The 16,650-nt window shown below is 36.8% G+C and overlaps 1 protein-coding gene across 4 annotated transcripts in view; it reads right to left on the bottom strand.

Annotated features, from left to right (window-relative positions):
- Rasal2 (RAS protein activator like 2) overlaps positions 1–16,407 on the bottom strand; it is a 247,682-nt gene extending 231,275 nt beyond the window's left edge. For all 4 annotated transcript variants that reach the window (XM_034513119.3, XM_076941420.1, XM_034513118.3 and 1 more), the window contains exon 1: positions 16,206–16,407. In XM_034513119.3, the coding sequence (XP_034369010.1) occupies positions 16,206–16,407 (202 nt within the window). The remainder of the gene's footprint in view (positions 1–16,205) is intronic.
- Positions 16,408–16,650: the final 243 nt, after the last annotated feature.

Here is a 16,650-nt window from a genome sequence, read left to right on the forward strand (position 1 = left end):
CTAATGCTGCAACAATAAAATTTTGTTGCTACTTCATAACTGTAATTTTGCTACTGCTATGAATCATAATGTAAGTATCTGATATGCAGGATACATAATATGTGACCCCCAAAGGGGACACAGCTCACAAGCTGAGTACCACTACTTTAGAAAAACAGTGGTATTTGGTTTTGCTTAGGTCCCTGGGATATGTAGTCTCAGGCTGCTGGCCAGCCAAGCAGCATTGGGTGTGGGTTCCAGCTCATGGTGTGGGCCTTAAATCCAATCATATATTGGCTGGTTATTCCCCCCAAGTTGTGTACCACTATTTCATCAGCATTATCTTGCAGGTAGGTTGCCATTATAGACTGAAGGATTTGTAGCCGGGTTGGCATTTATCTTTCTCCTCTTGTAGCTTGTAACCTTCCAGAACCATGAACACTAGTCAGTATGAATGAAGACTCTAGGCAGGCATCAACTCAACTTCTCCATGTTGGAGTTCTCCTCTCATTGGAGTTGTATAGATATTTTCTTCAGCAATAGAATCTTACCATCAGTTTGTGGAGAACAACGAATAGCCCTGACAATAGCATGGGTTATTTGGGGGTGAACATAGAACACCTTTCACCACCAATTCAATTATATGTAACTCATTGCCATAAATGGAAGCTTCAGTCCATGACAAGAGATATCTAGCTTGGATTTTGTCATCTTTCAAGAATTCTCTTCAGATTTGTAACCCATTTTTAAATTAGGTTGTTTTCTTGGTGTCAAGGTTTTTGAGTTCTTTATATATTTTCGGTATTAGACCTCTATCAAATGTGTAGCTGATAAAAATATTTTCTATTCCATACCCTGCCACTTTGTCAAAATGATGGTGTCATTTACCATACAGGAGCTTTTCAGTTTCTTGAGGTTCTGCTTTTTGTTGTTCTTAGTGACTATGCTATTGGTGTCTTGCTCATAAAGCCTTTTCCTATGTCAGTGAGTTCAAGACTGTTACTGTGTTCTCTTCTATAAGACTGAATTTTGTGCAGGGTGTTAAGTATGGAACTATTTGCATTTTACCACATGCAGTCATCCATTTTGACTAGCACTATTTGTTAAAGGTGCTATCTTGTTCCAATGTGCATTTCTGGCTTCTTTATTAAAAATCAGATACCCATAGTTGTATGGACTTATGTCTGAGTCTTCAATTTAATCCCACTGATTAACATGTCTACTTTTAGGTGTGTAGCTTGGTCTTCATGTGAGTCCCAAACAACAAGAGCAGAGTCTATCCCAAAAGCTGTTGCCTATACATGTTATATGTTCTTCTAGCTGGGCTGTCTTGTCTGGTCTAGGTGGAACAGGATTTACCTAGCCTCACAGAGACTTGATGTGCCAGAGTCAGGGGATACCCATGGGGAACCCCCCCACTCAGAGAAGGGGACAGGGGATGGAGGGAAGAACTGTAGGAGGAGGTGACCAGGAGGGGGACAATGAGCAGGTTCTAAAGTGAATAAGTAAAAAAAAAATATATATATATATAAATATATATATATATATATATATATATATATATATATATATATTTTTTTTTTTTTTTTTTTTTTTTTGGTTTTTTGAGACAGGGTTTCTGTCTCTGTGTAGTCCTGGCTGTCCTAGAACTCACTCTGTAGACCAGGCTGGCCTCGAACTCAGAAATCCGCCTGCCTCTGCCTCCCAAGTGCTGGGATTAAAGGCATGCACCACCACTGCCCGGCCATAATAATTTTTTTAAAAGCAGATACTAAAAGTTAAAACATTTGGTTTAATTACCAATTAAATCATTGTATTTTATGTTAGTAGTACTGCTGATTTGAATGATGTATTAATTTTGTAACTAAATATTAAAGTTGGTTGGAAAAAAAACATATCTGTTCTTATGCCAGTAACATGCTGGCTTTGTTACTACAACTATGTTGTACAACTTAAGATCTGGAATGGTGATTCCTCCAGCAGTTCTTTCATTATTCAGGATTGTTTTCAGTATCCTGGTTTTTCTGTTTCCATATGAAGCTGAAAACTGTCCTTTCAAGATCTGTGAAGAACTGTGTTGGAATCTAATGGGGCTTGCATTGAATCTGTAGATTGCTTCTGGTGGGATGGCCATTTCTTCTATATTAATCCTACTGATCCATGAACACAGGAGATCTTTTCATCTTCTGATATTTTCTTTAATTTCTTCTTAAACAAATTAAAGTTTTTATCATATAATGTTTGGTTAGAGTTATCACCAAAATATTTTATATTATTTGAGGCTATTGTAAAAGGTGTTGTTCCCAGATTTTAGATTTCCCAATTTGGTGGAGTACAGGTTGTTAATGTATGTCCTTATGAGTCTCTGGATTTCCTTAATGTCTGTTGTTTGACCCACTTTTCAGCTCTAATCTTATTAATTTCGACATTCTCTTTTGGCCTTTTAGTTAACTTTGCTAAGGCTTGGTCAATATTACTGATCTTTTCAAAGAACCAACTCTTTGTTTCACTGATAATTTGTATTTTTGTTTGTTGTTTCTATTTTATTGATTTCAGCCCTGAGTTTGTCATCTATTCCTTTTGGGTGTGATTTCTTTTTGTTATAGAGCACTCACATATGCTTTTAAGTTACTAGTATGAGATCAACCCAAGTGTGTGTGTGTGTGTGTGTGTGTGTGTGTGTGTGTGTGTGTGCGCGCGCGCACGCACCCACATACATATGTATATATGTATATGCATGCATACATTTCATGCTCTGAGCTTGCCTCTTAGAACAGCCTTTATTATGTCCTTTAAGTTTGTGTATGTTGTGGTTTCATTTTCATTCAATTTTTTAAAATGTTTTAATTCTTTCCTAACTTTTGTCTTGACCCATTTGTCATTCAATAGTGAGTTGTTCAATTTCCATCAGTTTGTAGGCTTTCTGTTGTTGATATCCAGTTTTAATCCATGGTGGTCAGACAGAATGCAGGGTGTTACTTCAATTTTCTTGTATCTGTTGAGACTTGCTTTGTGTCTAAGTATATGGTCAATCATGGATACAGTTCCATGAGCTGCTGAAGAGGTATATTATTTTGTATTGGAGCAAAATATTCTGTAAATATCTGTTAGGTCTATTTGGTTTATGAAATAATTTAGCTCCAGCATTTCTGTTTAGATTTTGACTTGATGTCTATTAATTGATGAGAGTGGGGTGCTGAAGTCACTGTATAAAGGACAATATGTGATTTAAGCTATAATAGTTTTACATTCATAAACTTGGGTACCCTTGTATTTGGGGCATATTTAGAAGCAACCCAAGAGATAAACGGAAGAGATAAAGAAGGACACTCTATGATGAGTATATAGCCTCCTTCCCTATCTCTTCTGTTCAGTTTTGGTTTGAAGTCTATTTTGTCTGATATTAAAATGGATAGACCAGCTGGGCAGTGGTGGCGCACACCTTTAATCCCGGCACTTGGGAGGCAGAGGCAGGAGGATTTCTGAGTTCGAGGCCAGCCTGGTGTACAGAGTGAGTTCCAGGACAGCCAGGGCTACACACAAAAAAAAAAAAAAAACCTGTCTCGAAAAACCAATAAATAAATAAATGAATGAATGAATGAATGAATGAATGAATGACATGGCTAGACCAGCTTGCTTCTTGGGTCCATTTGCTTGGAACATCTTGTTCTATCCTTTTACCCTGAGGTGATTTCTATCTTTGATATTAAGGTATGGTTCTTGGATACAGCAGAAGAATGAATCCTCTTTTTGTTTTTAAATCCAATCTGTTAGTCTATATCTTTTTATTAGAGAATTCAGATAGTTAATTCTGAGAATTACCAATCAGCAGTATTTATTCCTACAATTTTATTGTTACAGTTTGCCCCCTCACACACACCTTTTGATTTGCTGGTCTGAGATTATTTATTCCTTGTTTCCTTGGATATGGTTTACCTCTTCAGGTTCAAGTTTTCCTTCTAGCGACTTCCATAGAACTAGTTTTGTAGACAGCTACTGGTTAAAAATGGTTTTATCATGGAATGTCATTTTGTTTTTCTCCATTTCTTGTGATTGAAAGTTTTGTTGGGTATAGTAGTTTGGGCTGGTATCTGTGGTCTCTTAAAGAGTTTATAGAACATCCTTCCAGGCCATTCTAGCTTTTAGAGTCTCTACTGAAAAATCACATTTGCCTTTATATATGATCCTTGGTGTTTTTCCCTTGAGACTTAATATTTGTTTTGTTGTTGTTCTATATGTTTGGTGTTTTGACTATTATATGTTGTGGGAAATTTATTTTCTGGTCCAGTCTATTTGGTGTTCTGTATGCTTTTTATACCTTGACAGGTACTTCCTTCTTTAGGTTAGGGAAATTTTCTTCTATGATTTTATTGAAACTATTCTCTGTGCTTTTGACCTGTGTTTTTTCTCCTATTTCTATTTATCAAAGATTTGGTCTTTTCATGTTGTTTCAAATTTCCTGAATGTTTTGTACCTAGATTTTTTTTATATTTAACATTTTCTTTGATTGAGGTATCCATTTCTTCTATCTTGTCTTCAATGCCCCAGATTCTCCCTTCCATGTCTTATATTCTTCTGTTGGTGAGACTTACCTCTAAAATTTAACTTCCAAAATTTTTCATTTCCAGTTTCCCCTCAGTTTGGATATTCTTTAGTTATTATTAGATTTAGAAATATTCTATTTCTAATTTCATGTTTTGAACTGTTTTCTTCCCTTCATCCCACTGTTTGTGTTCTCATAGATGTAATTAATGAATTTGTTTACTTCCTCTTTAAGGTCCTTGAGCATCTTTTTAATAGCTTTTTAATGTTCTTGTCTTATGTTTCAGCTATATTGTGTTTCTCAAGGTCTACTGTATTAGGGTTCCTGGGTTCTGATGAAAGCATACTGATTAATACTGTGTTTCTGGGCTGGTGTCTAGGCGTCTGATTTTGGGATGTTTGTGATAGTAGGTACTGATATCTGGCCTTATCTTTGTTAAGTGGGCTTTCTGTTCCTTGGTTTCTGTTGCCTTCTCTGGATCTTAGCAGAATGTTGTGGCTATGGGTTACCTGGTACAGAGTGCTTCTAAATCCCTGCCAGATGTAGCCACTGGGGGTCCCAGGTAGAATTAGAACAAATTTCTAGAACTGGACTGTCACAAAGAAATGGGCGTGGGCTAGAATTTGGGGAGGGTTACTGAAAGGGTCCATAAGATGGAAGAAAGCTGGATCTGTCACAAAGTTTGGCAAAGTCCCCAGGTAGGGTCAGAGGAGAGGACAAGCTCCTCCAAGTAGTCTGCTACAGAGCTGAAGATAAAACTGCAAAATTGGAATTGGAGGACGGGGAAAAGAGTCAGATATTTCCTTCATGATTGTATGGATGATTTCATGATCACTTACATATTTTAAAATACACTGCTATACTTTAAACATGTATGGTTTGGTCTATCAATTTCTTATTAAACAGTTTTTAAAACTCAGGAATTAATCAGAATGTTAGATTCTTAACTTACTTCCCATTACCGAACTTAGTTATTACTAAGACAAATACAACACAGGGTCTTTTAAGATTTTATGCCTTCTAAATGATCAATACTTTCACTAGCTCGATTAAACACAAAGAGGCTTAGAAAGATATACTTTTATATAAAAAGAATCATACTATATATAAAAAATAAATGAATTTTAGAGAACCTTTTCTAAATATATAAATAACTGTACCACTCACCCACACACCGCTTTTTCACAATGCAGCTGGTTCATAATGAACACACCATAAGTTTTACTATCATCATTATGATCATGCTCATGATTGTGATTGTAATTAGAGATTAGATTAATTCATAAATCAATGCTATAACTGATAATTTGAAAAACACCAATATGTCTACTAAGAATTCAAGGAAAAGGACTGAATAGACAATTTCTAAACAACCTATAAATGGCCGACATTCATGAGTAATATTCGATATCAGTAATAATCAGAAAAATATAAATCAAAACTGCTTCAAGATAGCTATCATCAAAAGGAACTATTAAGAGTTGACAAGGATGAGGAGAAACTGAAGCCTTTATATATTGCTGACAAGATTTTTAAACAGTTCAGCTACTATAAAAAGCTAGCAGGTTCACAAAAGTCAACTACGGAGCTACCATAAACCCAAGCTAGTATATTTAAATATACCTCTAGATGTATCTACGAAATAGAAAGATAAGGGTAATCCAGTCATAGGGGGTTATCAGCTAAAAATGGAAAGCCGAGAATCAAACAGATATTTATATACCAAAGCTTATAACAGTATTCCAGTAACTAAAATGTGAACACAACTCAAGTGTTTATCAGCAGATAAATGGAAAAGCAAAATGCAGCATATGTGATAAAATATTATTTAGTCGTGACAAAGAATAAATTTTGATAAAATAATGAATCTTCATGATATACACGGTAAACATAACCAGAAAACAAATATATAATTTTATGAATATGAGGTACATAAAATAGATAAATTCACTGACACAAAAACTAGAGTAGAAGTTACCAGCAGCTGGGGTAAAGATGTGCAAGGCAGAGTCATTATTTAATGGTACAAAATTTTTGTTGCAAATCATAAAAAGATTTTAAATATATACTGATGATGTGATGACTTCACAATTTGAGGATTTCAATGTCACTAAATTGTACTAACAGATTAAGTTTTTGGAATATATATTTCACAGTAACAATGAACTAATGCAGAAGAACTTGTTATTGTTACTCTAGCATCTTCATTTTAATTCCTGCAGTTTCTGAGGAACTCAGTATCAGTTCTGATTCATGTGGTTCTGAAACCAGCAGGGAAGCTATGATTCAAACATACTGCTAAGGCGGTTAAGAGCACTGGTTGCTCTTCTTGAGGTCCTGAGTTCAATTTCCAGCTACCACATTGTGGCTCACAACCACCTGTAATAGGGATCCGATGCCCTATTCTGGTGTGGCTGAAGACAGCAACCATGTACTCATATACGTAAAATAATTCTTTAGAAAAAAATACAGCTGAATTCTAAAACCACTTAGGAAAACAAGATGATGAACCTTTAAAATACCAAGTAATATAACATACATAACCACAAAATAGGTAGTAGAAATGGTATTATTTGTTCTTTGCCAAAGCAAACAAAACAAAAAAACAAAACAAACAAAAACCTCTATCAGAGCTCAGTCACTGGCCACCTCACTTTACCAAATATTTTTAGGACTCACTTTTGCATGATTAACTACTTCTCTAGCCAAGTGAAGAAATGACTTATCATGTTCCCTAAATCTCTTGACTATGACTCACCTATGCATTGTACACTATTAAAAAATGAGGACTTGGCCAGGTGGTGGTAGTGCAGGCCTTTAATCCCAGTACTCAAGAGGCAGAGGCAGAACAGGCAGATCTCTGAGTTTGAGGCCAGCCTGGTCTACAGAGTGAGTTCCAGGACAACCAGGGCTACACAGAGAAATCCTGTCTTGGGAAAAAAAAGAGTAATCTCTTTACAAAGTGTTAGAAAATATATGTGCCAAACATATTAATAACTAGGGAGAGATGAATAAGTTAAATTATAGATCAAATCAATGCTTGTAATGAATTGTCACATATTGAATATAAACAGTAAAAATCTATGGTACTATCAGTTCAAATATAAAGCAATTAAAAACTCACTCCAGACCCCTGAACTCCTAGCAAACTGGCTCACCATCTCATTAATATCATGAAATAAAAATCATGCTTTTTTTTTTAACAAGTCTCATTTTGCAACCTAAGCTGGCCTGGACTTCACTATGTAGACTAGTCTGGTCTTAAATCTGCAGCAATTCCCCTGCATCAGTCTCTTGAATACAGATATTACAGATTCAGAACTACCATTCCAGTCCAGGTTTTTCTTTTGTTGTTACTGTTATTTTAACTAAATTTCTTGGTTCCTATTTAACACAGAATTTTTAAGTTTCCCTCTGTATACTTGACTAGAAGCAGGAAGATAATTTTTCAATGATTTATTGATTAGAGAAGGCAAGCAGAGGGGCAAGTCAAGAGGGGTGACAGCCACCCCTGAAGAAATATTAATTTATACTTGTTAAATTTTGAAACAAAAAGGTATTGCCTACTTTCTAAAAAATTTCAACTACAAATATATTTGAAAAAATGTTACATGAAAAAATATACTGTAAAAAGAAAAAAGCAGACTACTAAACACATATAGCATAACACCAAATATGTACACAGCGGGAAAATATGGAATAAAACATTATAGTATAGTTACCTCTGAGAAGCAGATTTGCAAATGACTTAACTTTTCTTTATATTTTCCAAATTTCAAATTTTTCACATTAAGCAATTTACAATTACAAAATATTAAATGTAATGTTTATATGTCCAGGAGCTTAGAATAAGGTAGAATAAAGCAGCAAGTTAACTAGGTGAATCTAGATTTCCCATCACATATATAAATAACATCTGTACTTCCTTAAAGTATCAGTTCAGATCACAGTTTGAAGAATTTATGCCCAAAGAACTAAGATAAAGGAGATGAAAAGCATGGAATTTGCCTTCTGGTCTACCTCTAAAAGATTACTGTAATTATCATCCTCCTCCTACTTTGTGGATGTTTTGTTCATTTTTGTTTTCTGTTACCTAGGTAATGGTACTTCCAGCACTTCCCTTAAAGACTGTGAAACTCACAATCTGACATTTCTCACTGTAGAGTTTTCCTAACCTTAAGCTTTGAAAGGTCATCTCCCTAAGGAAAGCAGTAAAATCTAGAAGCTAAATCAGGAGGCTAAGGAATCTGAGGTTAAGAGTTCCAATCCTGACAAATTGTGGAATCTGTCTCCAATTTTGGAAATAAGCTGAACTTCCTGAGCCAGTTTCTCTCTGGCAAGGACATCTTTTAAAACTGTTTTGACAGACTGAGGACTATTGACTTTAAATTTTCTTTTTAACTTTTCACACTACTCTGAATTTTTTTTTGTTTGTTTTGGTAGATATTTCTTCTCAAAAATACATTAAATATTATCAAACCCTTAGCCTCAGAAATGCAGGTAACATAATGAGACCAAAACTTAAACAATATTGAAGATAATTATTAATGTATATAAATCCAATAGAACCTTAGAAGAAAAGCAAATGAAAAATTAAGAGTAATTTGATTTAAAAAAAAAAAAGTAGAAATTTTAAACTATCTGATTGTACAGCAGAAATAAGAACAATAATAACTTCTATATAACAACCTAGCAAATAGAGACTACAGAGATGGCTCAGCAGTTACAATCATTTGTTATTCTTGTAGAGAATCAATTTGGGTTTGATTCCCAGCATCCACATACAAATCACAACCATCCGCAACTCCAGTTCCAGGGAACCTGAAGCCCTTTTCTGACTTCCACAGTACCAGGCACACATGCATGGCACACACATACATGCAGGCAAAACATTTGTACAAATAAAATACAGCAATCTAACAAATGAGGTTTTGTTACACCTGCGAGGGTTTAAGATTTGTTTTCTTACTATATACTCATTAACATTTGCTGTTTTCTTTCTACTTTCCTTCATGTACTTCTTCAAGATTGCCTTCTCACTAGAAGATAAGCCACATTAACTATGTAGAGTTCGCTACCACTGCTCGTTAGAAGGAGGACTTGGCAGCCTTGGGAAGAAAGGTGGAGGGTTTTTTGTTTTGTTTTGGTTTGGTTTTTTTTGGGGGGTGGGGGGGATTGGGTTTTTTTCCACAAACATCAGAGAGCAATTTTCCCTCTGACAAAACCAGTGAAGCAATTTCAGTAGTGCCTTCAGCACACTTCAAACTCCTCTTCCTAGTTAACAAGACCAAACATCTCTAGTTACTTCAAAGTGTTTTTCAATAAAGTAGAATAAGAGAACAAATGGCTAAATTGTTTCTGGATTTCAAGACATTAGTTGATACTTTGTTGTGGTTAACCTACTTAAAAGGTGATCAAATCACTTTGCTACCGAGGAGAGCAACTGCAAAGAACAATTACATAAAACCCTCTGCTCCAACTTACCTCATCCTTCTTCCTAATGAAAACAAAGAATCAGAAACCACTGCCTTGCCACTTCAGTAATCTCAGTAAGCCTACTGTCTTAGTCATGTGAGTTCCTTTTCTTTTCCTCAATAATGACAGCAATTTATTTCATCAAACATTATAGACCACTGTACATTTGGTTTAACATTATGAGTACTCAAAAGCTGGGTATGGTAGCTTATGCTTATAATACCACTACTCAGAAGTCCATGACAGGAGAATGATCACAGATTTTAAGCCACCTTGGACTATACAGTGAGTTCCAGGTCAGCCTGAAATATGGAGTAAGACTGTCTCAACATCAACAAATACAACCACTCAATTCTACAATCTGAAAACGATAGAGGCAATTCTTGTATACGTTCACATTACTCATGCTAGAAAGTTATATTATTTACAAATCTGTGATATAAATCCACAAAACTCTAAGCTTTGTTGATACCTTCTCTCACATTAGTCTCTGACTAATTAGTTATAAATAACTAATGCAGTTATTTATAGTCTTTAGAGCACTTGGCTTGACTGCAGAAATATTAACATTCCTGATGATTCCTGATGATTTCTCTTAATGTCAGAAGGGATTTTATACCACTGTATATATGCTGTATATATCAGTTTTCCAAATTCACTTTTTAATTCTAAAATACTCTAGTCTACATTAGACTGTAGAAAAGATTATAGCTGTACAATTTGAGTCAGTGAAAAATACTATAATTCTCTGAAAATAAGGTAGTAATAAACCGATGATAGAAATTAGAACTGTACTAAAACAACATAAAATAAATTGTTCACCATTGTCTATGAACTGAGCATGTAATATGAGAATTTTTCTCTCAAGAAAATGGGGCTATTTGGATTTAAAATTACATAAAGTTTGCTTGGAAAGTCCCTATGATCTGAAAGAAAAATTCATTTATATGTTTCTTATTATGTAGCCCAGACAAGCCTTGAATTCAAGATCCCTCTTCCTCATCCTCCCCAATGCTGGGATTACAGATATGTATAACCATACACAGTCAATAAAGAACTCTTAATACATATAAATTAATACATGAATTTGGAGGGACTAAGAATATGGCTCAGTGGGTTAGAACACTTTCTCCACGAGCATGAGGAACTGACTTCAAAGCCCCAGCACTCACTCACATAAAGGCCCAGACATGGTTTTTAAGTCTGTGACTTCAGTACTGTAGGCAGAGACAGGCAGATCTCTGAGAGCTCACTGGCCATCTGACCAGACAGCCTAGCAAAACCTAGCTATATGCTCAGTAAGAAGCAATGCCTCAAGGCAATAAAGAGCCCAAATCTAATTCTGGCCTCCATAAATGCACACATATACACACAAATGAATTTGGACAACATTCAGAAGCTATGACAGATTGTAAGTACTGAACTTAAGCCTAAGATTCAAAAAATTTCTAAAATATCAATGCTCCTTTGTGAGAGTTTAACAATAAGTATGAGAAAACTAAAACACTTAAGTAATGTGAACATGTTTTGGGATGTATATGATACATATTTACTGATCTTTCTTCTACCAGCTAATTATATAGAGCACTACAAACATTCAGACATGATTGAACAACTTCATTCAGGTATACATTATTACAAAAACAGACTACATATTGAAGCATGTAAGAATGAGAGACTGAGGGCAGGGGAGGGTGAAAAAAAATTCACTAATAATGTCTAAAGTTAAATAAAAACATTCTACAAAAAGCCAGAAAGTGAACCACATTTAACTCATACTGGGCCAAAATGAAGCCAGACATTCTTCAAAAGCCTTTAATCCCAACACTAACAAAGCAGAGGCAGGTTGATTTCTGAGGTCTAGGCTAACCTTGTCTACAAAGCAAGTTCTAGGACATCCAAAAGAAACCCTGTCTCAGGGGAGAAAAAAAACTGTAGTGGGCCAAAATAAAACAGCTTCCTGGACTTGCTGCTAGTTATATCTTAAATAAATACAAAAACAGTTTCTAGAAGTGCAAAAAGCAGACTTCACTTTGACTTAACTCCTGTATATTGAATATTATATACTAAGCTACATAAGCTTTCCACCCCATCAGCTCACATGAGAAATGCTTGCCAGCATCCACTGTCACATTTCTAGAAGTCTTAGTAGTTAATGCAGCATAATTCACTTCCTTTATCTTGTGTTTTCTGAAATGTGAAATAGTTCCTACCAACTTTTAGAAACTTTCCAGAAGATTCCTTCTGCAATCAATAAAAACAGAGATCTAATGCTGTTCCTCATTTTATTAACTGAATGTTTTAGATAAATCCTAATGGAAATATTAAAACTGTAAAGTACAAGTTATCTGCTGACTCTTTAATGTACTTAATCTCTAATTCTCCAAGAGTGATCAGTGCACACCCTTGCAAAACCTGTTACACAGATGAGTGCAGAACACTACTACAAACAGTTCTAGAGGAGCTCAAATCCTTTTTGGGGTAGCCTACTCTTGCCATCCGTTCTGTTCACCATTTTAATGTTCTCATTGTTTTCCAGAAAGCACAGACAGAAGGCTAGCTTTGCTGCTCCTGTTTCCTTTTGCTAGCTTGCTGAGCTTTTGCAGGCAATTGACTTTGCTTTGACGCTATAAATATCTGGGAAATGTTCTGCATTTGATGCTCTTGGATTCTGCATCCATATTTAGCTGTTTGTGGCATGCCTTTGTTTAAGCTACTCTACCACCCATAAAAATCAATCAGGTTGAACTCTAAATGGTCAAACGGAAGACAAATTAACATTTAATACCTATTTACTATGAGGCACAGAACCAATCTGCTAGACCTGATTGACAATAAAAGAGGTGGTAAGGGAAGACTATAAACAAGACAGAAAGACTAATGTCAAAACTTTATACTCTTGACAGGACATGGACACAATTTATTTGTTAATTCTGGAATGAAACATTTACTCAAACAAAGGACAGAATAAACATTTTCCCTTAGCTGTGTCTCAAAGACTTGTATTTGTTTGTGCTCTAAATATAGATCCACCTTCTACCGAAGCTCTGAACATATTCCAAAGAAGTTTTCCAAATCATGGTAATACACAAAGCTCTGGATATATTATCACCTAAAGAGCCAAACTTGTTAACCACAGAGTTAAAAAACAGTGCCAATCTGTGAAGTAAACTAAGAAAATACTGCTCCTAAAAGTTTCTATGAGATATCCTTAAGAAGAGAAATATTTTTATTAGTTTTTTTGCATGATTTCAAAGAAAATTCTCGAAGAGGATGTGAGCTAGCCAGCATCCAACGTCAATCACTACCATTCCTCAATGTAATTAGCCTTCGAAGCCCAGTCCATCTCCATACTGTGTAAGCCAGGCCTGAGCAGCATCCTACCTCCGCCTTCCTACCTTGTGAAAAGAGTCCTCCTGATGATGAATTAAAAAGTGCTTAACTGAGAGCTTGATAAACTACTGGCTTCAAAAGTCGGGACAGAATCTGTAGGCCAAGTTGTAGTTAAATAATGGGACCAATTATACCACAGTCCATATTTAATCCACAAACTTAGAGGAAAGGAGTTAAAACTTCTCTGAAACAGGTGGACCACAATTTAAAAAAAAAAAAAAAAAAAAAAAAAAAAGTCTCTATAAATTATGTAGAAGATCAAAGATAACCCAAGAGAATCAGTTTTGATACACAAATCAGACAAGAAACAAGAAAAACAAACTAATATTCCTTAAATGTTTACTTTCCCGCTGTGCATGGTCGCTCATGCCTTTAATCCAGGGACTTCTTGAGGTAAAGACAAACAGTTCGCAATGAGTTTGAGACCAACCTGGATGGACTATATAGCACATTTTAGGCCAATCAGGGTTACATAGTGAGACCCTGCCTACATAATTTTTAAAAATTAATTTTCTACATTGTTATTCTGACCTCAAAGAATCATACAATAAACAATTTTAAGATTATCTAAAACCACCAAGACCCATTTAGTTTTGATTTGTATCAAACTATGAACAACAAAGCAGTCTCCACAGTGAAATCCTTAGAAGAAAAGCAGCAGCATTAAACAGTAAATAAAAATGAGTTTTAATTAACTGACAGAAATCACACATTTTTAAAAAAGATGATGCAGTGGAAATCCTACCACTTAACCTAGAAATGCTTCCTTTGAATAACTTCTTGTGTATGAATTTATGTGCATATAAGCTAACTACTCCAGATTCCACATTGTATGCAGAAACTGGAACCAAGGAGATAAAAATGACTCATACAAAATTAAATGACAACGAAGCTGTGGCAAAACCAAAAAGAAAACTACCAGGTTCTTGGCCCTAGTTGTATGCTACTAATGTCTAGGTTTCTTCAAAAATATTTGGATGTGTATGCTGGGGTGTGTTTATGTGTGTGCAAAAATGTGCATATGACAAGTTCAGCTCTAGAACAGACTACCAAAACATCAGTAAAAATTTACATGGGTTACATGTCAAGGATACTTACAATAAGGCCTAGAACACCTGGTATCTGAACACTCTTGTCAGCCAAATTATCATATAGTCTAACATGGTCCTCTCACTAACATTGTATAAAAACAGTAAGTGAACGTGAAAACAGACAAGAAGATAAAATATAGCCACAATGTACTTCAATTTATAGTCATTTTTAAACTCACATCAACTTTTGTTCTAAATGATCAGCTAAACTGAATTAGCAGACAGGTGGACTACCAGGCAGCCAAGCTTTTACTCCAACCTGCTGAGAATGAATTGAGTAACTCTGCATCAGTTTGCACCTCTTTGCTTTCATTCTTCCATTTAGCAAAAAGGAAGAAAAAAAAAAAGTAAACACTTAAAAACACCAGCAAAATACCAAGTAGTACATACATAAATTTCTCAGAACTGGCCATAAGAAAAGTTGCTGATTTTATGACTGAAAAGACCTTACAGATCATTTAATCCAGTCCACTCATTTTATAGGTAAGGAATCTGAGGCAAAAAGGTGGCCTATCTGCCCTAAATTGTTTAATAATTTAGTGACAGAACTGAAGCGAGAACTCAAATGTCTGAGATCTTTCTCTCTGAGATGGGCCTGAAGGCCTGAAGTCAACTGCACTGTTCAAAAGACAACTTATAAACCATGAAAAGATGTACTTGAATTATAAAACAAAGTCTACTCGGAAGTATGAAAACAAAAACATAAATACAATATGCTGATCACTAACAGGGTTAGACGCACATGACTGCAGGACAGCATCTCAACACTGATCCCAGATGCTTCAAATTGGTCATCTTATATTCAGCCGCATTACTTATGTCTTTTATGGTCATGTGGGCTAAGTGATAAACATTCTGCTATTTCGATATTTGAGAAAGCCACAGCTAAACCATGAATCCAGCATGTTTAATGTTGCTACAGCCTTTCCTTAACTGAAAATCATCATTCAGTTTTAATTTAAAAGATGGTTACTCGGAATGCAGAAAGGGAAAGTTTTTTTTAGTGTGTTCATCACTTTAAACCTGCTGAGTGGCAACCGGGTAGCTTCACAATGAAAACCAGAAACAATAGTGCAAGCTGAAACAATCTAGGCACTCAGGACAAGTGGAGAGTAAGGTTCAAGGAAAAGCTGTAGATAAATCTACTGCCACCAAACACTTGAATTGGGGCTGATGCAAGGGCTGGGGCTGGGGCTGGGGCTGGGGCTGGGGCTGGGGCTGGGGCTGGGGCTGGGGCTGGGGCTGGGGCTGGGGCTGGGGCTGGGGCTCTCTCCCATCTCTCCCCTCCCACCGTCACCTCGATTTTGTTCTGTTTTGTTTTTTTCCATTCATTAGCTCATCTTCTACTAAGCTTTTTCAAATCTTCTCTCAACACTCGCTTCACACAACAGGAAGGAAATGAAATCTCATTCACTTGGTTTTGTGCCTTGTTCCATCCTACCTTCCTGAAGACTCAGCAGCAAGCGCCTTTAATTAATCACCTAAGAATCACGTCCGGATAGCTCAAGTCTATAAACTTAACTGTGGATATCTAAAGAGGTCCAAAGAGCCTACTGGGTCACCTAACCATGCGCTATGTTGGATAAACTTGTCAAAAAGCATTTCCTGCAACAAAAAGGGATGTGGGCAGTTGACCTAGGATAGATGGGGGACTAAGAATGCATCCGAGCCCAAGGAAAGATAAGAAACGACAGCCTCTGAAGCAGACGACTTGTGATCCTTACCGAACACCCGGACCCAGCTCTGCTGCTGGCACACTGACTCCAGAAGGATCCGATCTAGCATGCCACCGGCCACTGCTCCGCTGACTGGGACAACCGCCTCCAGATCCTCCGGGGGCAGCGGCGAGTCGGAGTCCAACCCCGAGAACATCTCCGGCCACGACAGCGCCTCCGCGGCTCCTCCGGACGACGGAGAGAGCTCCATGGTGTCCCAGAGGGAGCAGGCGGCGGCGGCGGGGCGGGCTCCCTGGCTGCGGGAAAGGGACCACTGGCACGGCCACCAGCACCCGAACGGCTGCGGGCGCGGACGCCGCTCACCTCCTTCCCCACAGCCCACCGCCTGAGGGCCGGGCGCCGCAGCCCACCTGCAAGCGGAGGGTGGGACCGGGGCCGGGAGGCGGGTCCAGCGTGGTCCGGAGCGGAGGCGGGTCTCGGCTCAGGTGCGGGT

This window comes from Arvicanthis niloticus, chromosome 10 (assembly GCF_011762505.2).
Source record: "Arvicanthis niloticus isolate mArvNil1 chromosome 10, mArvNil1.pat.X, whole genome shotgun sequence".
Taxonomy (NCBI): Eukaryota; Metazoa; Chordata; class Mammalia; order Rodentia; family Muridae; genus Arvicanthis; species Arvicanthis niloticus.